Genomic DNA, 25,228 nt, shown 5'->3' with positions numbered 1-25,228 from the left:
TGGGTCCTTCTTCCTTATCTGTCCCTGGCGGTCTAGGGGGCCTCTGGGTTAGCGTGTGGACTTGCCTGCTTTGTCCGGCAGCTCCGCTAAATCCTTTGCACTGCCACATATAGAAGCAACTTTTCTCTCTCTTCGTTGCGGAGCACCGTCACTTACGGTGTATGCTGGCAGCAGCGTGTTCTCTCTCTCTCTCTCTCTCTCTCTCTCTCTCTCTGACCAATCACTGCTGCGGTCAGTCGACGCGCCTGATCTCTCCTCTGTTTCATGTTTTTCTTGACTTTGATATTGTAGGTCTGAAATCAATAGAACATTGGTGGCAAGGCTGGAAATGGCCGTGATCTGTATAAAAGATACAGCCATGGGGACAGTAACTGGGGTTCTCTTAACTGTGCCACTGTCCTTTCGGCTTAGGACTGGCTCTATACATCTCCCTAAACCTCCAACCCCATGCTGAAAGAGGATCTTACCACGATTGACGAGGCCAAGCATGATGCCACGTATTTGTCTTATACAATTGGGAGCAACACTTTAGATCAAAGTTCGCATTCTGCTTCTAGAATGGTCTGCGCATATAAGCAAGTTGGCACTGCAGTTTCTTTTCTACATCCTATGATTATGAGAGTCATCGTGAGAAACAGACATGCATTCTGCAGACACAGCCTTGTGAAAGTGGGACATTTATGAGAGTCAGTCCTCTGCGTGGATCTCTTACTATATGTTATCCCCTTTAACTTCCTACGACAGCTTGGTTAAACAATTGTGTTGGGCACTACAACCATCGGTACTTTCTTTCTTTTTGCGTCTTCATGACCATGGGCTGCGTATACTGCAGCATCAGCAGCCGAGAGATGTTCCGAGAGGCATATGCGGCTATCGAGGTGAGCAACACTCAGATTGTACAGAAGGAAACTTGAATTACAGAGTTTCACAGATAGATGTGGGTTCTCCCTTCTCAGTGGGAACATGCAAGCTTTTTGTTACATAGGAAATTGCAGAGGTTATTTAAAAAATATTTTAATTCTACTTGTTGCTTATGATGCAGTTTAATTAAATGTTTATTGAAAGTTAATGTTTATCAGCGTGTCAAACTATCCATTCGAACCACACTCGCAGAAAATATTCGGATTTGTCAATGATCAGTTTTTATAAACTAAAGTATAATTCGAGGGGATTGGATCCTCCGACGTATTCCATATCTATGACGGTAATCACCACAGCTGTGCTGCTTTGGAAAATATTTGGCGTCTGCGTCCTGCGTCGATGACGTCGATACGCCGCCCTCGAGGACCTCCTCCGACGGCCGATGTCACTGGATGTTATAAGTAGGACGCACGACGCCCATAGCCTCAGTTCCATTTTTTCTGCAAACGTGTTCGCTTCGGGAATCTCGGTGTGCCTCGACTCTTTGGAGTTTCAGTTGTTTCTCGGTTCTTCAAACCTGTTTGGTGTTTGTGAAGTATTTCTTCATGAAGATGTCTACCTCGTCTTCCACACCGCATCCGGGCTTTAAGAAGTGCGGGGACTGTGGGTCCAAGATGTCGGTTACGGACTCGCACAACGCCTGCCTCTGGTGCCTCGGGGAGGCCCATGACACAGATGACTGTGCCGACTGCCAGTCGCTCACATCGAAAGCCTTGCGGGAGCGCAAGAAGAAGTTATCGGTAGGTAAGGTGTCCAAACCCCGGAAGTCGAGGTCTGCGGGGCTTTCGACGGACGACTCGAGGGGCGACTCTACGTGTCGTCGTCGGAAGTCCAGTGGGTCTCGGTCCCAGATCCTGTCTCGCCACTCTTCTGCCTCTTCGAGGCACTCCCGGAAGCGCAGTCATCGGTCGCCTTCTCCGTCCTCATCCGAGGACTCCGCCGGTCGCTTACCCCACCAAGCATGCGACACCGGAGGAATGGGCTTCCTTCGGGAAGAAAATGTTGGCGATTCTCGAATCGCAGGGCACTGGTCCGTCCGCGCCTCCGAGTGGGGTCGGTCATGATCAGCCGAGAGACACCGCTCGCACGCCCTAGGGATCGGGTGGTCGTCACGATTCACGGGAAAGGTCCCGCTCGGACAAGGGGAATCGTTCTTGGCATGCCTGGTCCAGGTCCCAATCCTCGACACGCTCGAGACCGTGTGAACCTGTGGTGTCTTCACGGAAGACGTCGACGTGGGTGGCGCCAAGGTCGTTGACGGACTCTTTCGAGGGCTGGCCTTCAAAGAAGTCGTCGACACCATCGGCGTCCCGGCCGCCGAGGGACACGCTCGGGGCCCCGGCCTCGAGGACTGTCGGCGCTGTCGATGTTGGTGGCGCTGCGCTCGGCGTCGAGGCCAATTCACTTGACGCCTTTCGAGGCTGTGTCGACGGGGGTACCCCGTGGCTCGGGGGGAACCACCTAGAAAGTCTCTGGCCAAGGTCAAGCATGGCTTTGGTTCAAGTTCTGTGCCTTCTTACCACCATCTGGAGTTCATTTCAGAGGTGGATGAGGGCTCTGATGATGGCATGGTGCCTGACACGGTGCCAGAAGAGATTCTCTCGGGCCATATCCAGTTTGAGGACTTGAGGCAGTCCCTGCATGATGTTAGTGGGCTGGACACCTCTCCAGAGGTGGAGTTTTGTAGGCCTGAGCCTGGTACTCATGCTGATTCTTTGTACCGGCGCCTTATGTCAAGGGTCACCGAGTACTTAGGATGGTGTGCTCCCCGGGGGAGTTTGTTCAGGATGACCTTATGGATATCCTCGACATTGGTCCACCAACTGACCCGGTACTGCTGTTTCATATGGCTCTACAGAGGAGGGTGGCAGCGGCTTGGACTGCTCCGGAGAGTCTCCCGGCAGTGGGCAAGTCTTTGCCACGAAAATACCGCCCAGCCAGTAGTGACCCCTGCTACTTGTCCAAGCGCCCTACTCCGGAGAGTTTGGTGGTGCAGGCGGCTACGGCCCCGGCAAAGCAGGCGTCGTACCCTACCATCCCTCCTGATAAGGACGGCATGCGTTTTGACGGCCGGGCGTAGAAAGTGTTTTCTGCAGGTGTATGGCGCTTCAGGCGGCCAACTCCATATGTGCCTTGTCACGTTTCACGCACACTCTGTGGAACTGTGTTTCCTTGGCGGCTGAACATATTCCCGAAGGGGACGAACGGGATGGTTTCCTTGCCATGGTTCAGGATGGCAAGGATGCCATGTGTGAGGCCGTTCAGTCGGGTTTGGACATGGCAGATTGCGTCAGCCAGTCCATGGCAGCGAGCACCGTGATTCGCAGGTTTGCATGGTTGCGGAAGTCGGGGTTTGCTCCTGATGTGCAAGCCGGGCTCCTCAACATGCCCTTTGACGGGGAACATCTTTTTGGCAGCAAGGCTGACGAGAGCCTTGAGGTTGCAGACCTCAAAGGTTGCAGCGAAGTCGTTGGGCGCTGCAGTTCGACAACCTCTGCCTTTTCGTCCTAGGGGACAGCAATGGAGGGGAGGTTCCTTTCGTTATTACTCATCCTTTGGTAAAGCGAGAGGAGCTGCCAGTCAAAGGGGCCACCGTAGGAGTGCCAGAGGTGGGTAAAAGGTACTTGAGGTGCCAAGGCCGCTCGGGCTGTTGCCTCTTTGCCATCAGGCAACGCCGCAGCCGCTTCAGCTCAGTCATGAGGCAATGTCCCATGGTTTGCCGGTTGGGGGAAGGCTGGCGCAGCATCTTGCAGAGTGGCGCGCCATTACTTCAGATGTGTGGGTTCTGGAGATCATAACCCACGGCTACTGTCTTCCTTTCAGGCAGAGGCCTCCAGACAATCCACCGGGGAATCTCTCTTTGAAGAGTCCGGATCCGCTCCTTGCGCAGGAAATTCAATCCCTGCTGAAAAAAGGCGCCATAGAACTGGTGCCTGTAGCGGAGAGGAACAAGGAATCATATTCCCCTTATTTTTTGATTTCCAAGAAAGACGGGGGATTGAGACCCATCATGGACTTGCGCGGTTTGAACAAACTCCTCAGGAAGGACAAGTTCAAGATGGTTACTCTCTCTCAAGTCCTCCAAGCCCTTCAACTTCAGGACTGGTTGGTGTCTCTCGACCTCAAGGACGCTTATTTTCATGTGCCGATCCATCCAAAGCACAAGAAGTACCTGAGGTTCGCGGTTGGCAACTCGCACTTTCAGTTTCGGGTCCTGCCGTTCGGATTGCCCTCCGCCACGAGGGTCTTCTCCAAGCTCATGAAAGTGGTGGCAGCGCACCTCAGGAAAGGGGCGATTCACGTCTACCCCTACCTGGACGATTGGTTGATCAGGGCACGCTCTCCCGAACAAGTCCTGGATCATCTGTCAGTCACCTGCCACTCCCTCCACAATCTGGGCTTCTCCCTCAACTTAAAGAATTCCCATTTGACACCAACTCGGAGGCTCCAGTACATCGGAGCAGTGCCTGACACGTCCATGGGGCAGTGTTTTCCTCCCCATGTGAGGGCTCATCACATTCAGCAGATGGTGCACAAGTTTCAACTTGCCCAAACTCTCCCAGCGTTCGAGTTCTTGATACTGCTCGGCCTCATGGCATCCTGCATTCTTCTGGTGCCAGAGGCCAGTTTGCGGATGAGACCTTTGCAATGGGCACTCAAGCTCCAGTGGTCTCAGTCCTCTGGTAGGATGTCAGACCCTGTTCAGGTACCGTCTTCGGTCTCCCAGGACCTTCTGTGGTGGGCCGACGAAGGCAATCTGTTGAGGGGGGCTCCATTTTGTCTGCCCTGGCCGGAGGTGACAATCGTGACGGACGTATCCCGCACGGGATGGGGAGCTCATGACAACGAGTTGACAGTTGACAGTCGGCGGTCGTTGGTCTCCGTCGGAGTCCAGACTCCATATCTGTTGGAGCTGAGGGCTGTCAAGCTAGCCATGATTGCTTTTCTGCCGACTGTGCGAGGAAAGAATGTCCTGATCCTGACAGACAACACGGTGGCCATGCACTACCTCAACAAAAAGGTGGGGGCAGGGTCACTTCCTCTGTGCAGGGAGGCGATGCAGCTCTGGTTCTGGGCAATCCAACAGGAAGTTTCGATCTCGGCAGTTCATCTGGCAGGAGATGAAAACGAGACGGTGGACGCTCTGAGCAGGCAGAGCGCGATCTCTCACGAGTGGGAGTTGGCTCAGGAGATTCTCCTGGAGATCCTTGCCCTTTGGGGTACCCCTCAAGTGGATCTCTTCACCTCCAGTGTCAACCGGAAGTGCGAGAGGTTCTGCTCACAGGAATTTCCTCCAAACGGAGCCTTAGCAGACGCGTTCGTGGTGGAGTGGTCATTTCCACTGCTGTACGCGTTTCCTCCAGTCCCCGTCATCCCGCAAGTACTGCAGAGGTTACAGAATTTTGCTTCCCGGATGATCCTCATTGCTCCGGCATGGGCCCGGAGGACGTGGTACCCAGACCTTCTCGACTTGTCCATCTGCCCTCCAAGTCGTCTTCCCTACCGAGACAATCTGCTCACACGGGAGGGGGTCAGGTTCTCCATCCAGAGGTCAGGTCCCTCAACCTTTACGCTTGGTTTCTGAAAGGTTGAGGTATAAGGATTGGGATCTCCCTGAAGACGTGATCGAGGTGTTGCTTTCGGCCAGAAGGCCCGCAACAAAGTCCTTGTACCGTTGCCGTTGGAGAAAGTTCTGCGACTGGTGCAGGGTTAAGAATGTGGATCCTTTTGCATGTGAAATTCCCATGGTTCTGTCTTTTTTGCTTTCTTTGGCCCATAGCGGCCTTCAAGTGGGTACCATTAAAGGTTACCTGGCGGCGCTGTCCATATTTAAGCGCTCGTCTGAAGAGTGTTCCTATTTTAAAATTCCTTTAATTTCTCAGTTTCTGAAAGGGCTCACTAATGTGTTCCCTCCGTCACCTTTCCAGGTGCCTGGTTGGGATTTGAACCTTGTTCTCAAGTTTCTGATGGGTGCTCCGTTTGAGCCTTTGCATTCATGCCCTTTCAGACTGTTAACTCTTAAAACTGTATTTTTAGTTGCGGTCACTTCCGCTCGCAGAGTGAGTGAGTTACAGGCACTTTCAGTTAAGCCACTCTTCACTGTGTTTCATAAGGACAGTGTTGTCCTTAGAGTTCGTCCTTCTTTTCTTCCGAAGGTGGTGTTGGAATTTCATTTAGGCCAGAAGGTTGTTCTTCTGCATTTTATCCTCCTCCACATCCTGGTAAGGAAGAGGAGAGGCTCCAAAGGCTTGATCCTAGGCGAGCGTTAAGCTTTTATATTTCACGCATGTCCCGGGTCAGAGTGGACGATCAGCTCTTCATTGGTTACGCTGGAAAGCGTTTGGGACAGGCTGTGACGAAACAGACTTTGTCTCGCTGGATTATTTTGGCTATCTCCGAGTGTTACCGCTTGGCGGGTAAGGACCCACCGGTCGGCTTACGGGCCTATTCTACCAGGGGTATGGCTGCCTCTACTGCCCTGCAGAGGGGTGTTCCTATTCGTAACATCTGTGATGCAGCCACCTGGGCTTCGGTACATACTTTTGTACGTCACTATTCCCTCGATTCCATCCGGGGGCAGGATCTGGCCTTTGGCAAGGCGGTCCTTTACTCCGCAATTTGATTGGGCATACTAAATTTCTGTTTTCTAAATTCTTTTCCCACCTCCTTGCATTGGTACTGCTTTGGGAGTCTGAATAGATATGGAATACGTCGGAGGACCCAATCCCCTCGAAGAACAAGTTACTCTCTTACCTGGTAACGTTCTTTCGATGGGATGGTCCGACGACTTATTCCATATCGCTCCCTCCCTACCTTCCCCGCTACAGAATTTCCAATGCGATTGCAGTTTAAGTTTCCACAATGCTTTGTGTGTCAGACTGGCAGAAGACTGGTGGCACATGTTCTGGGGAAAAAACTACAACTGAGGCTACGGGCGTCCTACTTATAACATCCAGTGACGTCGGCCGTCGGAGGAGGTCCTCGAGGGCGGCGTTTCGACATCATCGACACAGGACGCCGAAGATTTTCCAAAGCAGCACAGCTGTGGTGATTACTGTCATAGATATGAAATAAGTCGTCGGACCATCCCATCGAAAGAACGTTACCAGGTAAGAGAATAACTTGTTCATCTAGATAAACACTTGTCGTGTACTGGAAGAAAGTGAGATCCTTGATTTTTCTTTTCTAGTGGGACATGGGTGTAGGTTGCTTTGGCATAGAAACACATGGAATGCTTTTACATTGATGCTATTCATTTTTTATTCAAGTGCCCCTTTAGTCCTCCCTGATTTGGAATGATTTTGGTTGTTTTCAGAGTTCCTCGCTTTAAGGTTTTCTAGCCTATTAGATGACGCTGCATTTGCTTTAGAGAGATCCCCGCCTGATTAGGTGGAAACATATACGCAAAACACACTGGCCTTACACAATGTTCCATGATCTTAACCTTGGAGGAATATTGTTGAGGGGATGAGAAGCTGCACTTGATGATGGCAGTGAGTGACACAATGGCCATCTGTTATGCGCTGTGACAAATCGAGGGAATTCGTCCCTTCTCCTCAAGAGGAAGCCCCTCCTCCCCCTGTGAGGCTAGGGAGGTGAGCCTGCTCCTCAGTACACAAGTGGGACCTCACCGGGAGAGACTCCCCGATAGGGGACAAGGACTCGAATTCCTGTGAGGAACTCCCTCAAGCTATATATACTATGGCCTACGTGGGATATTTCAAAAAGCCAGAAAATAAAGTATCAGCACTTGGACGAAGAAGCTCCTAATGGATATCGTTATATTATACAAAAGAATCCTATCCCTTATTCTCTGTGACAAAGAAGCTAAAGATTGCGAATCCATAGGATGGAGAACAAGAAGAGATAAAAGATCACATACACAAGCTGGATTGAGGCCCCCATCTTGTGTAACACCTGGAGATGCAGAGGACCAGGAAGCGCACAAGTTTCGCTGGAAACTGCAGAACCTAACGCCAGACTTGCAGTGGACTTGCAGCACGGTAACCCATCAAAAGGGGAAACGAGGAAGAGGAGATGAGACCACAGAGGGAAGGATGTGGTAGACAGCTGGTCCGCATAATGTCGCCAATACCACCAGCAGGAGAAAATCACAGGTGTGGAGGCGAGCATCCAAACACTGCAACATTATAATGAAACGGAAGAATAAGAGGAGAATGACGCTGGAGAAGAGAAGGCGTCAGCACCTCAAGAACAGATCAAGAGCTCCCAAAGACGAAGGCTTCTGAACACGTTCCTCTTCACGAACAAAGGTAACGGGGAGAACGGAAATCCTGGGAGGATCCAAGGGAATCATTATACCATATAGTTTACTCGTCACAGTGGAAGTTGTGAAACTAATCTGACTTTGAAACAAAGTAACTACAAAGGTTGGTTGAAAAGCTAACAGTGTAAGAGAAAACCAATGCATAAAAAGACCCTGTGGAAAGAAGGAGATAACTCGTCATCCTGTGCAAGACAAAGATAATATTAAAAAGAAGGGAAGAGATGGACCAAAGTTCAGAGGAACTAGGCAATTGAGTCAGCCACAAAGCCAAATTCACCAAGACAGGTGGACCTGTTATTACCCAAGATCGAAAGAACATCAAAGTAAGATTGCCTGCCAACAATATGCAGAGACGCAAGGCCAAGAACATGGAGCTAATCTGGAAACCCCAAAAGGGAATTCCATAGACTAGGTAAAACCCAATAACCCCCTTGAGGAGCTTCAGAGACTGATCAGAGAAGTCACGAGACACTATTTACTGATTGGATATTAAAGACTGGTATTCGAAGTATCCTCAGGAGAAGAGTCATTCCCCTGCCCTAAATTAGTTTTCAGAGTGGTAGGATCAGAAAAGGGTCATTTTAGACGGCAGACTTAATTCTTTTGAGTATTCACGGCTGACTGGCACGCACCTTAGTTAATAGCACTGGCAGGGACAACCCATAGCGATAGGGAAAGATAGACTTTATCCTCTTACTTTAATAAAATATCGTACATCATGCTATTTGAGAGTCACTGTCCTCCTTCTGACTCATCACAGCGCACTCCTCAGAACGAACCCACCTGTTGGCTATTTGACTGTACCATGTATAGGAAGGTTTACCTGTAGACACAGCCTGATCATGTGCAGGCATATATATCTAGCATCCTAGAACAAGGACAATAAAAAGTGTAATGGTGTGAAGACTAGTGTAAGCAGTGATAGTTTGACCCCGACAGTCTCAAACATATGTCTGTGACTCCTATTTTGTTTCTTTTTATTGAAAAAATGACTGTACTTTGATTTTTCAAACTAAAAGCACTACCTCATTTGTCAATCTGTGTAGGACATTGAACTTGAGAAGATGTATAGGAAACACTACAGATGTGGGTGAAATATGACCATCATCCATATTCCACAAATACAAAACCCTGCACCCCAGACTTTTCAGCACTGTACTCAGAGTACTGAAGGGTATTTCAATTGTCCATATGCAAATCTGCTGTGAAAAACTGTATTTGTAGGCAAAAATATTCTACATTCACGCAATCTACACATATGATTAATTAACAGTGACAGAGGGTGGATGATGCAATGTAGATCTTGTTGTCTCCCCACACATGTAATTTCTGCTTCCCAGATCGTCATTGGCTGCTTTTTTGTCACTAGATGGCTTAGTGGTTTGTTTTATGGAAAGTGACTCTTTAAACCAGATTGCTGATGGCAAAAGAGCATGCGTACATACTCGCTGAAAGCCAAATGTATGTGATTGCTCACTTAAAATTGATTGGTGGTGAGGTCTTCCTATGGCAGTCATGTCAAAGGCAAACACCATGTTGGATTCTTAATAGCAAGTACTTCTGTAACGGACATAAAGGGACTTACTCACCACAAATGCACAAACATGGATCCGTAAAACTTGTTAATCAGGTTCCTATATTTGTATTCCAACCATGTTAGATACACTTTATCTAAAAACTCACTGTTCATGATTAAGAACTTGTTTTAAAAATAAATGCGCAAAAGTTCTCTGCATCAAACACTGTGCATGTTTATAGCATGTGGGTTTCCTATGCAAGTCCCTGTCACGCCTCTGTGTGGGCTGGTTGGATTACGATGCTTGAAAGGCAGGATGTACACAGTTGACTTAAGGAGCAGGGAGCATTTTCGCTCCCCGTAGCCCGTCTCCAACTGTGGTGAGTTTTGTGTGAAAGGTAACTTCCGGTCATTTTATTCCCCTCCAATAGAAAATGAAAATGCTTGAGAAGGAGAAACTTCAGTTTGCAGCCAATCAGGTGGGATATCCTGTCAAGTTCCAATGAAGCAGTTAGTTGCTGGAGGCAAAATCAAAGCAGTGGTTATGCTGGGTTGTTGATGGGACGCTTTATAGCTTCATTACTTACGTAAACCTAATATTTACCTTAAACAACATGCAGACTTGGATATATGTATTACCCATATATCCAAGTGGATAGGCTCTTAAAGAGATCACAGCCAATACATATGTTGGTAGAGCTATAAAAGATGGAGGGAATATAGTTGTTTTTCTAAACTGCTTTTGATAATGTGTCGAGCAACCATCTGTCTCTGGAAATCTCTTATAAAAACAAAGAAAATCAGATCCTATCATGTTCACATTTACCAAGCATATTTGAACTAAAGCGGAGTATTGTCAACTATGTTTGTCTGTGCTGTAAGTCCTGTGTTCATATCAGGTGTTGAGTCTTCATGTACAGTCGTCTTGACCCACAGTCCACCTCTCGTCACACCTTATCATTTGTACTAGTCATGAATGTGGCATGCCCTAACCCCAAGTGTGTTTGACTGAGAAGAAATGACTGCAACCAGTGGCATTGATGGGACTAATACCAATCCTATATGATCCTTCATCTCCGCCCAACTGGCTTAACTTCACTACCACAAACCTACAGCTAAACACACACAAATGCAGGATTTTATTTGCCATTCAAATAAAATGTTTCAAAAGGCAAAATATCAAGAGCAAGCAAGTTAGCAGTTTACAGAGATGGTGATTGAAACAAATGAAAAATGTCCATGCTTCATAATGAAAAATACAATTGAAATATTAAAAGTTGCCATTAAAGTACAGTGAAGTAATTACGTGTGAAGTTCATGTCCCTTGGGATATAAACTTCTCACACTATAGTGTTAGGGAAGAAGTTAAAATTGATATTGCTCTGCTCCCAACAACCTTGATGGTATTTGCCGTCCTCAGCAACTGGTTGCCAAACTCATTGCGGTTTGGAACAATCCATTAAAAAAAAAAACAGCCTGAAGTCTTTTAACGCCTACCCTCCCCCAAAACACACCTTTGTGGGAGCAATCGTTACTCTGCTCACCCTCACTCAAATATTGCTGAATCTTCTGGCCTTTTAAACACCTTCCTCCCAAAACGAACCCTTGGGAGAGCAGCCCCTACTCTCATCCCTGTTATTGCACCCTTCTTGGAAATGTAACTCCCCTGCGTTTATACTGTTGCTGGTCATTTCCCCTGTTAACGTCCTAAGAGCCCATCCTTTAGAGAAAAAAAACGTTTTGGGATGTGGTCTAGCTCAAGCCTCTGGCAAGCTTCTTGGGTTAGACTGCATCCTAAACCACTCCAAGGAGGGTGTCCACAAAAGTTGAAGCCTTCACAGACACCCAGATGGTAGTAGAAGAGTACTGCCAAAATACGCATGGGCTCGACTCATTTAGTTGTTGAACTATGTACACACTCTTGAATCTTCCTAATCCATTGACCAGCTCACCTTTGCTACCAGTTATGTTTGCATTCTATAAATACCAACACATACATTATTATATACATACATATATAGTTTGGCAAGAGAAGTAAAAATACTTCTGCCAAATGATGGGGAGGAGGAGAGGTTTGGAGCATTTCCGGTGTGGATGAATGGAGTATGAAGACTCAGTAAGTGAAGGTAAAAACCTACCGAGGAGTGGAGGGGTAGTACCTGGGCAACACAAGTCAATACCTGACAAACCCTTTAAGCAGTCGGGCAAACAGCAGTGGCAGACAAGAGGTGAATACCTGGAAATGACAGGGTAGTCATTGGTAAAGCATGTGAGTACAAGAGCTAATGATGGCCATAACTGACAACTGATGGAAACAGCTTGCCAAACAAAGGCAGCCAGTCAAAACAGTGTGTGTACATCGACATTGCATGGCAAATCCTGTCCTTATACTGAGAGTACCCCAAATTGACACAATGCACACCAAAAGTGTTGTGAATTGGTTAGTTCTGATTTTAAGAAAAAGGTCTATAGTAATTTAGTTGGAATCAGGAATGGTTGATTAAGTGAATTTCAGGTGCGGGGGAGAGAAAAACAACCTTGGCATCGAGGTTGTGGCTAAACAATGAAAGAAGAAAGTTCCCAATGTGGGAACTTAAGTCCCCTGCACACTATCTTGCGGCCTAAAATTAGGCGAACCATTGAGAATCTGTAGCATAAGGTCTCGCCACATTAAGAGCTCCTTTGCTACATTTCATTCTAGTTAGGCAAAGACAATTGATTGATGCAGGTATAAAAACGGTAACATATTTAGTGCAAAAGAGACGTTAGGTAGTCCGTGTGTACATCAAATTTAATGTGGGGAATTGCCCAACGTGTTTCGAGTTTAGACACTCTTCATCAGGGGCTTCTTATAAGTACACTACAAATGAATTTAAACAAGAATAATCAGTGCCTGAACTCAAGAATATGCTTAATTCAGCTTTCTTTCATTTTGACAAACCAGTCATTTAAATTAAATCTAATCACATTTTAAGCTCTGAAAAAAGGAAGTTGAATGCGGCTAATAGACAGTAAACTATAGATGTGGTCTAGCACACATGTATAAGATAAATGGTGGACTTGCGCTTATACTGTGAGTAGCTAGACATATCATATCCAATCCTTGCATATTCTGAAGGGGCACTACACCCAGACACAGCAACAAGGCATGCACTTTGCAGAGGGGAACTATTTTAGTGTCATGGCCACAAACATACTATGGGCACAGTACTCAAAAGAAGGGGACCACTGAACATAACCACATAGCTTTCACTCCAGACACAGCAGGCAAAGAGCACTGTTTGGGACATGCCCACAGCCAGTGTCCTGAATGCAAAGCCCACAAGGCATGGCAAATGGTCAAGCCCTGTGAGCACTGCAGCTAGTGATAGTGCACCCACCTGTGGCAGCGCAACACGCCTGGGGTACAGGGCCTGTAGGTCAGGGCCGTTTAGTTCATTCAACCTTTAAATGTATGACTGACGCAGTCCTCCCCAGAGTTCTGCAGATGCCACCACTCTGTGATCATAGTTGTGAGCATGTAGCATGTTTAGCCTCCTATAAATTGATACCAATTTTGTAGACAGTGTGAGGGTCAGGAGTAAGAGACGGACACAAATGTGGCATGTTGATTGGTAAAACCTTTTATTAACAACAAAAATGGTGGGGTTGGAGGAAATCCTAATGAGCCCTATAGCTAAGAGGCGTTTCCCTGCCTCAACCAAACTAGCCAATGAAACTGCCTGTGTTAGAATGTTCAAAGTAAAGTTTGCCTCCCCATGAGATCCTCCCACTGAGTACCACCCCCAGGGGGACTATCCAGTAGAAGACTCACCACCCTGGCCTCATGCAAAGGGGCTTCCCCACATGCAGTGACAATATCTCGGTATTTGTCACAATAGAATAACAAAATTGAACATATTTTCAGAATGGCAAGATTTCTATCCAGAAATTAACCTGCAGCAGACAAAGTGGCTTAGTTTTCCTTAGAGTTTCAGCTGGTTATGTGGTTTGGCACTATAAAATGGAAAATTGCTATTGCTTTATTTTTCTAATGTAAAGACTATGGCGATAGAATAGTAATAGTCGCTCACACAAAAGGATATTTGTTGCTTTCTTGGATCCATAATTGTACATTTTCTTTGCGCTTTTGGAAGTAGAAATTTGTACATGCAAGTGCCAGGATGTACACTAAGCTTATAAAAGAAAAAGGTTTCACTTATTCTCACATTATTTTGTGATAGCAAAACCATCTCTGTTCTTAGTGCTCCAATAGAAGGGTGATGGGTGTGTTTGAAGCCAATGTAGAACAGAGGGGCATAGGACAGGGATCATTGCTCACAGCTGTTCATTTTTGTCTCTTCACCAACTTCTTCGCTAGAATTGTTGCCATTCCATTAATATAAAGCTCAATTTGAAGGTTCTTTAAAGGCATCAAGTCCTATCCTTGCAGTGTCCCAAGTATGTATTCTGAGCCTAGGTGCAATACAGCAGAGGTGATATTAACTCACTATCTAAGGTGCTTTGAGTGCCCACGACATTTCTTCCCCATTCTTGTAGGGGTTCTTATTCTTCTCTTTTATTGGTTCTGCAATGTTTTAGTTCAGTAGTTGCACACTGATGCACTACACATTTAGGGACCATTGGGAGGATGGCCTGGGACTCGGAATGAGGAACGTCAGACTCTGAATTGGGGGCTCACTGACTATTCTATAATCCCCCCCTTTGGTTGTCCTCCTCGCACCACCTAATGGTCTAGTACCTTGAGATTTCCTAGACTCTCTTTCCCTCCACCACAGTAGCCTTCTCCGCTCTGAGCTCCTATCATCTCCTTGATACTCTACCACATGCACATACTACTTGCCATTCCCATGAAGTCTGCAAGATGTCAGGCTATTTGCAACACCTTCCCTCTCTGCCTGCCCAGGCACCCCCTGTGATCTTCTCCACCCTCTATCATGATTCCCTCTTTAAGGTCCACCTTCCTGCGTTCCTTCTCGGTTTTTATTATCTCCTTCCTGGATGAGTTGTTCACCACTCCCCTTCCTTGCCTTCTACCCCTCCTTGTCCTTGAATTCTCTGACCTTTGTTCTTTCCCCAGCTTTCTGAGTTTATCGCCTGCTAATCCCTTGATGCACTTTTCTCACACTTGGGGGTCTCCCTCTCCCCATCCTTTGGGAACTGTTCTCTGCCAACCACTGGGGTTTCTCTCTCACCAAACCCCTCTCTCGTGTATTTGAAAATGCAGGTTTTTATTTTGCCCTCCCAACACCTCACTCCCTCTGCAGCTCGGCAGAGTGAGGTGATATCAGGGCTGGGTGCCATATTTGCACAGCAGCGCACTTGTACAGTTTCCATGTATGTGAGTCTGGGCACTTGCGCATATTCTTGTTCGGACACAGGGATCACAAAGCGTGATGGGGTAAGGCAATTCTTGGATTTACCTTTTTTGCGTCGTCAGTTTTCCGCCTGTTGCCTGTGCATCTTTCAGCCAATGCTGAGACTGGTTTTGGTCATACTGTAAAGTCATTCAGGCAAGTCTCTATATAACTCTCTGGAGAAGTTTGGGGTCGACATGGGAATCATCCACATGTGCCTCCCAGATCCTGCATCATGTAGCCGGTGGCAATATTAGGCCCCTATACCAGAAAGTGTTAGATTATACTATTTCCATTTGTGGCTAATTTTGGGAATCAATATGTATGATTGTGTACATCTGTGCTACAGTCAAACTATTATAACATGAAGTTCATAGGTCTTGAAATTGGTTTTACAATGTGACTGTGAAGCTTTATATTTTGCAGGTGCTTATATTCTGTGTGTACGTGAACTTAAAATAAAGCACCTTTTAGGGATTAACGTCATTCAGAAAAGGCTTCAATGGTGAAACATATTTCAGAGCATTATCTTCCACTACAAATGGTTGTCAATTGTTGTTATCACCACACAGGCAAATTGATATTCCAATGTAATTGTATTTTCTTAAAAGATGTATCGGAGCCTACTATGATCCTAGTTGTGCTTTTAATTACTGGATGCTATAAATATTTACCAATGCTAAGGAACATTAGCTGTATGTAGTCAATTCAGACACTTTACCTTTATGTGTTAATGATTATACCATTATCCAAAAACAAGAATTACTCAACTATGCACTGTCCAATAAATGTATTTTATTCAAAATGCAGGATATTTAATTACTGCATATACTTAAAGTTGCTATTCTTCTTACATATATATAGTAGCTAGGATATGCCTCATCCGAGGACAATATTCATCTCCTCTATTACATGGCTATAAAACTCCACTTTAATAAAAACCGACACGTGTTTCACTTTTAGGCCGCTATCCTATATCTAGACCTTAAGTGGGCTTCTTCAGGGATATTTATTGTTTTTGACACATAAAATCAAAAAATAGGATGAAACCTATTTTTTTAAAGAAACGTGAGCAAACATAAAGACACAACATAAACAAATTGATTAGCAGTCATATTGATTATTATTTCAAATCTTTAAATCCGTCTACATTTCTTGTAACCATATTCATCGAACTTATGTTATCCCCTGCATGGATTTCTAGTGCATCCATCTGCAAGATATCCCATATTGTTATAGAAATTCTCTAGCATTGCATCTTTCATAGATCCACATATCCTTCACTATCCTTCACTAAATTCAGGCAAAATTTGATCAGTTGGTTAATAGAGACAAATTACAAATGAATGCACACATTCTGTTCTTGTTTGCATATACTTCTGATCTTGCTCACAACTGTTATTCCCATATTGTTAATTTAAATTGTTGTGTTGTTTAATCCTAATCCTTGCTCACTACTGACACTTTGTAATTTGTAACTTTTGCACCAAGCTGTACGTTTTCTTATGCTCTTGCGCCCTTATACCCTCGGGTCTGGCGCGCATAATAAATACTAAACGAACAAAAAAACATGCTGTGAATATTGCCCATCATCAGGCTGGGAATCCCCTGTTACTTTTTGATTCCCTTTGCCATTGGCAAGAACCACCTACATTTAGTAGCCTAACACCCTTGTTATGGGTACTTTTGGTCCCCACCAATCGGACCTTGAGTTGCTTTAGACTAGAATCACCTCTTCCCCTCAGATTCTGACTGCGTGTTGAGCTAGGGAGTACTCTGGTTTTCCACAGATAATCTAGGTTAAAATCTGACAAAAAATTAAAACCATTTCTTCTACTTTTCTACAACATCAAGTCTACTGCTTCGAGGTGCGGTAGATTTCTGGGGATGCAGGTTAAAGGAGACACCTTCTTAAGCCCAGTTGCCACTTGTTGCCTGAAAAATGTACATGATGGAGATAAACACTCTGACTGTATATACTGCCTGTACCTCCACCACACCGTCAAACTGCACGATCTGTAGAGGTCTTAGTTACAAGACTCATAAAGATTGAAACAGAATGCTGGTCTGCTGGCTTAATGAGGGGGAACTACCCCCGAATATCCCTCTGACATCGAATTGACCAAAAGCATAGCTGCTCCCACAGGGAAAAGACCACAGTCGAGGCAAAGGGGCAGGTCGGAAGAGCGGCCAGTGAAGAGGACTAAACACAGAATCGCCCATGGCTACGAGCTGCCAACAGCAGGCGAAAGGAGACTGAATGGGCCAGAGAGGCCGTCGTCGCCTGGAGAAGGTCATCACCGGGACGGACGTCTGGGACAGAAGACGGTAATTCGGCAGAAAAAATATAAGTATAAGTCAAGGTCAGTGGGAGAGGGCGAGGCCTCGTCAAAGGCACTGAGTCCAGAGTGGGGGACACAAGGAACACCCGAACTCCCCAGGGTTGGTCAAGGCCACCACGGCCGTGGACGCAAACCCCTCATCGTCGGCTACTCTGAAGATGCTTAAACATGCGTTGAGGCACACACAGAAGGCGCATAAGCACCCTCCAACCTCGACCACAGAGAAAGAGCGGCAAAAGTCACGGAAAGTGTGCCCGTCTACCACAACTGTGACAAAACAGTGCATCTAGCCCCTCAGCGACACCACACAAAACTACCTCATCCACAACACTTCACAGGTCCAGCTTGTCGATGACACTCCATAAAACTGCCTCGTCCACTCCTCTCCAAAAGTCCAGCTCGTCCACCGTACACCATAGAGGGGACTTGTCGACAAAGAAGCCCCTCTAAAAAGACTGCGTAAACACGGTCACGTCGTCCTGGCATGCAATCAAAGCGAAGGGGAACGTGAAATCCCCGGGTCCCAAAAAACACAGAAAGATTGCTAGTCGTCGTCGACGACACCCTCCTTTGACAGAGAAGCAAAAACGTCCTCAGGAGATACAGCCTCCCCAGCCAGACAAACCCACGTAACTACAACCCATTAGCCAGGTATCCCCTATTCACTATTCCGATGTAATTCCAGAGGAGATATTACAGTACGAAGTCGACACCGACTTCGAGGCACATCATCAACAAGCTGAAGGGTCCGAATTGGAACGGTCGGTTGTGATACAGGAGGAGACTCCAACTAGGCCGCCGAGACCAGGGAGTCACATTCCGGAAGGGGACCAATCAGGCAAACAGTCACAGGAAAAGGCAGGTCCAGCCATGCTCACAGGGGCCACACACCTAAAAATTCAACAAAGGGAAGTGCGGAAACTGTTAACCAACCAACAGGCTTTACTATCGATACAGGTACTCTTTTCATTGCAGAAGGTCATCACTCAATTTGATGCAGCTCTGAGGCCAGTGATGCTGACCTTACAACCAACACCTCACCACAACACTCTCCTCCCAGACCCAGATCTACCTCGCGGGGAAGATCAGCAAGGTCCTCCAGAGGACACTCGCAATCCAGGTCGTTTTCTCTGTCCCTTCCGGCGTATACAATATAAATGTAGTGTATTCAAAATGTATTGTATTTAATTACTTTCATATATTTAATGTTGCTAGTCTTCTCACATATATATTGTAGCTAGGAAATGCCTCGTGCAAGGACAATATTCATCTCCTGGTACGCTCACCTGGTATCCAGTGGGACACCACCCAGCCGGGTTACTCGCTGGTATGCTTCTCAGCTTTGCCCTGATGTGGTCTGCGGGGAAGGTTGTGCCTGAAAAGTTCTGCCTGAAAATACAGGAGGACTGTGTTCAAAACTGACCACCCCTGTATGATTTCAGTCCCTCTGGCGCCCTCTCCTCACCTTGTGGTAGAATTAGGCGTGCTCTCCGTCCTGCCTTCTTTGCAGGGGCGCGTCGTCTTTCATGGGTGAGTGCGGTCCAGTTACTTCACTGTCACCGGCCCGTTTGATATTGTTCAGGTAGTAGGTCTTATTGCTGTTCTTTAGTTTTGTTGCTATCCTGCATGCCTTTCTTTGTTTAAAATGTCTCTTTTTTTCTCCCTTAGGTATGCGCAGCTTCAGTGCGGCGAACTGGCTTGGTTGAGCCCTGCTGGTAAATGATGGCGCATCAAGAGCGCTATGATGCGGTAAGTAAGCGCTATGTGCAGCGCTGCGAAGTCTTGCCTTTACTAACCTGTGTTTTCCTTCCTTGTAGGTCGCGGTGTTCTTCAGCGCGAGTGGAATGTCCGGAGTGGTGCCAGCCGAGAGGCGACCAGCCAGGTAAGCCTTTTGGGCAGTTCGTAATTTGTAAATGTCTCTACTGCTTTCTTTAATGTTGCCTCTATCTTCCTCTTTCAGGTCGTTCTGTCCGGGAGGCATGCAGATTCGAGGAATCTGTTCTCAGTAGCTGTGAGTGTTTATAGATGAAAACTGCAAGTAAGATGCTGTGGCTAATGATGTTCCTTTTGTCTCCTTGCAGATTCTGCTTCTCCGAGGTTCGAGGGAATAACTGGACACGGTGAGCGCCACGTTGCAAGCTGCAAAGTAACGCGAAGCGTGTTGTCTTACTCGGGTGTGGTTTAAATGGCCCCAACAAAATAGTCCAGGTAAAGTAGTCCCTAGGCTACTACACCCAAAACACTAGACCGCATAGCTTGGTTCTTAGGTAACAAGCTATGTGGATGCCTCCATGTTGGCTGACAATACAATACAATAAAGTAGTTCCCAAGCACATTGTTTTTTCATGGTGTATGAGCCTGGCGCCATAGGTGCCAGGACTGGCCCCATGAGGGCTTTTGAAGAGGATGCCAGGCTCTAGAGGTCCGAGTCCTGACTGCACCTGGCCAATGGGTTTGCCAGAGGGGGTTTTGGGCAAGGGTCGTGACATCTCCTTTGTTACATTGCTATAAAACTACACTTTAATAAAAACCTACATGTGTTTCACTTTTAGGACATTATTCAGGGCGATTTATTGTTTTTGGCACATACAATCAAAAAAAGAATTAAACCTATTTTTTTTAAATGTGAGAAAACATAAAGACACAACAGAACATGATCAAATTGATTGGCAGTCACACTGTTTATTATTTCAAATCTTTAAATCATCTAATTTTCTTAGAATCATATTCATTAAACATATGTTATCAACTTCATGGATTTCTAGCGCATCCACCTGGAAGATATCCCATATTGTTATAGAATATTACAACTTTCCCCATACATGCCCATGATTTATTTTCTGCTCTTAAAGTATTATTCCACAAAAGTTCAATTTAGTGATTATACAAACTGGTAAGAAATGTGTGTGTCTTTCAGTTTCCTTTATGCACATCCTTTAATTTCTATTTTATAATGAACCTTCCTGTTTATTTTTTTACTGCTTATAATTCCTTATTTTCTTTACAAAGCTGTAGAACAACCAACATTACAAATATCAGTTGATGGTGTCCAAATTAAATGTGTAAGCAGTTTTTATAATGATTAAAATGAATGTAATGAGGTTGCCTTTGTTATCTGTATTTAGCACATTCATTCTTCGTATGCTTCTGAATATCCCACTTGTTTCATAGGCATTGGAATGATGAAAATGATACTTGTCATTTTGGTTGTTCTACAGCTTTGCAATAAAATAAGGAATTACAATTAGTTAATAAAAACAGTAGTTGAGGAACCATTAACTTTTCATTGACTTTGGAAAGAATAAATAGACAGGTTGGTAATAGGCTGGAAATCATCCAAGAGGGGGTGGTCCAACCCATGTTTTTCAAGAGTGGGGTATGCTCCTTTCTTTCGGTGCTGAAGTTACACAGCCTAAGGAAAACTTAGATTGATAAGATAAATAATGCATTCCGCAAAGCTCACAGGATGCTAATATAACCATCAACTTCAGAGTTCATAGGTTTTGATTTGTGAATGATGGCTAGCACCACAGAAGATGTGCCAGGAGGATAGCTCAGCGGCAACCCGCTCGCCTTGGAATCAAGACGACACGAAGCAACACAGGTTCGATCCCCGGGTCCGCACTTAGAAACCACTGGGCATTAAGCGCATTATAAATACGCAACTAAGAGACCTATTCCTGTAACAGCGCCTCGATGCACCCGGGCTGTATGAGCACTTTAAAAATGCTAATCAGTACAAAATACAAATATACAGAGAGCTTTACATTTTAACAAAAGTCTGTTTACAATCCTCACATGAAGAAAAAGAGAATGCGGGAATGGAGGTTTCAGTCAACCCCAAAGCAGTGTGTGATAAGCTAGGTGATTTTTTTTTTTTGGAAAAACTGCGGTCACAAAGGTCTCGAGGAGGCATCTCATCAGGCATGATGATCCTTTTTCTGTCAGATCTTTTAATAGGCACCCCTAATTTAATCAAGAGACAGATCCTGGCTGGGTGTTTATGCACCGGTTACATACATTCTTGGACACGCAAGTCCATATTAAAGCAATTTAAGACCGGATTTAAGTACATACCTTTAACATGTAGCAGGACAGGTTCTTTGGTGGTGCTCAGAAGCCACAAATGGTAGTTGTGTGTGACAAGAAGTGTGACATACTGTAACCTCTAGTAGAACCTGGAATGGAGGGACAGTATTGTCATAATTAACAATACCAATTTTCAGTTCAAGGATTATATTTTATTCACATTAACAGGTGTTGCAAATTGAGTTGCATTTTTCCATGGCGATTGTGCCGAATTTCTAATGCAAAATGATTGCCATATTGCGTGAGTAGAAATCCTAGCATTATGTTGTATTGGAAGCGCAAATGCGCCTACAGGAATCTCAGGGGGGAAAAAGGAATTACTCCAAATTGTATGCAGGATACCTGGTTGAATAACACAGGAATCTCAGGGGGGGAAAAGGAATTACTCCAAATTGTATGCAGGATACCTGGTTGAATAACATCCTTGCCCTACACACAGCACGCCAAGCATGACGAGGATGTTCATTAACCAGGGATCCTGCATATAATGAGTGGTTACTCTTTTTTATTATTTTTCTTGAGATTCCTGTGGGTGCATTTGCGCTTCCAATACAAAATAATCCTATGATTGCTACTCGTGCAATATGGCAATCATTTTGAATTAGAAATGTGGCGCAATCGCCATTGGAATTCAGCTGTGTGCGCTTCAGCTGATATCCAATACGTCACACAGAAGTTGCTCGACATTTTCGTTCAAACTACTCTATTGTACCGTGTGAACAACTAATGTAAGAAGAGGGATACACTTGCCAATATGAAGCCTTGATAAAGACCTGGAAGGGTTGAAACACGTGTTGGCTAAGGCGAGAATCTGTTTTGCCACCGCTGGCTAAGGCCAGGGCAAGAATCTGTTTTGTCATTGCTGAATAGGGAATGCATTTGTTTTGTTGCCGTCTTGTTTTCATTAAACCATTATGTTACTAATTGCTTTTATCTGAATATTAGGTAGGCATGTGCATAGTTATCAGTGTGCACGTTTTGTTGCACTATTATTAAGTAGGTGCTGGGCACAGCCTATCATACACTTCAACACGCAGCATCCCTTTAACATAATGACTAGTCTTCCAGGTATATATCACTCTTAAACCCTCAGGCGCATCATAGCCTGGTCTGCCGTATTTTATGCCAAAGCTACAGCTTCTCTCATCTTTTAATTCCTGCCCAGCTTTTTCTTATGTGAAATCCAGATTCCGTCTATTTTGTATCTGTATGCCACTGGTGGCCTTTCTGGACCTTTTCTTCCTCTCATTCCCCCTGTTCCCTCGCCTCCGATATTCCCATCTGCTACAGTAGGTTGTGGCCACGTGTTAAACAGTACTTTATATGTTGTCCCACTCACCTCCACTGCCTGCCGTTTTCTTGTGCCTATTCCTGTTTTATGTGTCTTGATTTCTGTACTTCTAGTGATTAAAGAAATAGGAATGTAGCCATGTTGATGCGTATTTGGGTAGAGCATAAGAGGAAGATGTCCATGTTTTGTGTAAGTTAAAAAATGTACTGTAGAAACCGAATGGAAATCCTGCATACTCCTGACCATGAGTCACATTTTTCTAACAAAAGAGAAAGTTGCAGTGATGACTTGCCAAAAACAAGATGATGTCACTACAGAACCAATGATACTATTGAATAGAAATGAAGGCATGGCATGGATGAAGTTCCTACCATGTCCACCAGCATCACTGTAGCGTTAATCAACATTGGGGAGGGAGGCAGGCTTAACTGGTAACAGTCTGCTAGCCCATGCCATTTTAGGCCCGAGTGAGCAAGCGCATTGGCATGGATTACCGACCAAGCCCGCACCCATAGTACTGATGTAAGCTGGTACCACCACGGGTCTCACTCTAGGGAACTAATATATAATTTTTTTTATGGAAGGGAATTGGATTTGCAGCGACAGCGTAAGCATGAATCCCATAAAAAATAAAGACTGCACGTAACATGGAAAAATGCATAAAACATTGTTCTGTGCAGATGGCAGTCGTGGTGGGAGGCCAGAGCGGGCAGCGAGGCAGTGGAACGGTGAGTAAGTAGGCAATCTGGGTAGGTAAAAAGGGGAGAGGGTTTGACGGGGGTGAGGTAATAAAGGTGGGAGTGGACATGGAGAAAAAAAAATGGTGGCACTGGGGAGTGGTGCCAGAGGCTGGTAAGGAAAACTGGCTCATACTGTTGATGCAAGATCGCCTTCCTAGCATTTTGATTAGCTTTTAAGGAACTGAGCAAAGCTCCCCTCTAGCATTTACTTGCAACGTTCCTACTCACTGAAAGTAATTCCCATTCAGCTTAGAACATACGCGTTGGAGTTAATTAATTATTTTAATGAATCTTTTATAACCGGCTTAATACCAGAGACCAGTCTCTAAGACCAGGACTGGGATTTGAAGCTCGGTTGCTCTGTGTTGTCTTGCTCCCAAGACGCACACGTTGTCCCTGAGCTATCCTCCTTGTCCAGTTCATGGAAATTGCTTAGTGGTACATCGGACAAAAGATTCCCCTCAAATGAGGCTGTGGACTCATTCGAAAAAAATATGACTTGCCTCTTTACAGTGCCAGGCCTTTGAAGGCATTACTGAAGGAAAGAGCGTACTTGGAGGTGGATGATTTCAATTGTCCTAGGTTGGTTGTCTCTCAGTTTATCATGTGTAGCTCTAATTGGCACCAGAGAGACTTCCAAGTCTTTTTCATCCCTCTGTGGTATGGCCACATTGGAAAAGAGTGCTTAAGCAAGGGAGGATAGCTCAGGGGGAACGCGTTTGTCTTGGAAGCAAGACAACGCATAGCAACACAGTTTTGAATCTCTGCATCTCTTTTAGAAACTGGTCAACGGTATTAAGCGTGTTATAAAATTATTATTATTATTATGTCTTTTTTAAAACCCAAGGTTTAGAATAAACTAGGGTTGTGAATTCTGTAAAAGAGGGAATATTGTTGGAATACAAGCACAATTTGCTTTTAAAAAATTTGTCCTGTCTACTAAGTGTATGGCACGCCAACTCTTGACAGTATCCAGCAGCACCATTAAACCCCTTGCCATCTCTGGCACCCCGTGTGCTAAGGATTTCTCCAGGGTGTATTTCCAAATGTACAATAAGCAAGTAGTGTTAATCAATCAGATACGTTAGGTGGGACAATGACAATGGGAAGGCAATGGTGCCTGGTAAATTGAACAGCAGTGAATTCACAGCAGATTGCAGGCGTCACATGAATGGCACGAACTCCTTGTTCTCTGTGTTGCATGTCAATAACAATTCACTCATCACCAGTCTTCTTATGAGATTCCTGCGTTGTTAAAAGTGCATCATAACGCCTGTCCGTATTGCAAATCGTTTCACTTGTTCCAACTTCCTTTGACTTCAAGCCTAATTGAAAGCACGTTTAAGAGAACCCAGTGTATAGTATTGTGGCAGTGGGTATGAATTATGTTCCAATAACATTTGATGTCCTCAAGTTGTGCATGCTTTTATCCCTTCGCGGCAGTGTTGCAATGGAATGTGCTATCCCAGCTTGGTTCTCTACACATGGATCTCTCACATTTATACCATGAAATTTCGAATGACCTACTTTTTCTTTTCTTTTTCTTTCAGACCTATTACCAGACTCCACCTCCCATTTATACTTTCAAAGAAAAAATGTTCCATAAATGTATTGTTTACCTCTGGGTCCTCTGTAGGTAAGTTATCTCCACTGCCCTCAGTTATACGCACATATAATATTAAGT

The 25,228-nt window shown here is 45.3% G+C and overlaps 1 protein-coding gene across 4 annotated transcripts in view; it reads left to right on the top strand.

Moving 5' to 3' along the window:
* ZDHHC16 (zinc finger DHHC-type palmitoyltransferase 16) overlaps window positions 1–25,228 on the top strand; it is a 434,178-nt gene that overhangs the window by 243,818 nt on the left and 165,132 nt on the right. For 3 of the 4 annotated variants that reach the window (XM_069611577.1, XM_069611575.1, XM_069611576.1), the window contains 3 exons: window positions 745–878; window positions 10,157–10,204; window positions 25,095–25,180. In XM_069611577.1, coding sequence (XP_069467678.1) covers window positions 745–878; window positions 10,157–10,204; window positions 25,095–25,180 — 268 coding nt within the window. The remainder of the gene's footprint in view (window positions 1–744; window positions 879–10,156; window positions 10,205–25,094; window positions 25,181–25,228) is intronic. The other variant, XM_069611578.1, reaches the window with a different exon arrangement.

Source organism: Ambystoma mexicanum, chromosome 8 (assembly GCF_040938575.1).
Source record: "Ambystoma mexicanum isolate Mex_15411 chromosome 8, UKY_AmexF1_1, whole genome shotgun sequence".
NCBI lineage: Eukaryota > Metazoa > Chordata > Amphibia > Caudata > Ambystomatidae > Ambystoma > Ambystoma mexicanum.
Note: the sequence above shows the minus strand (reverse complement) of the source record. Positions and strands in the feature narration are given on the sequence as shown.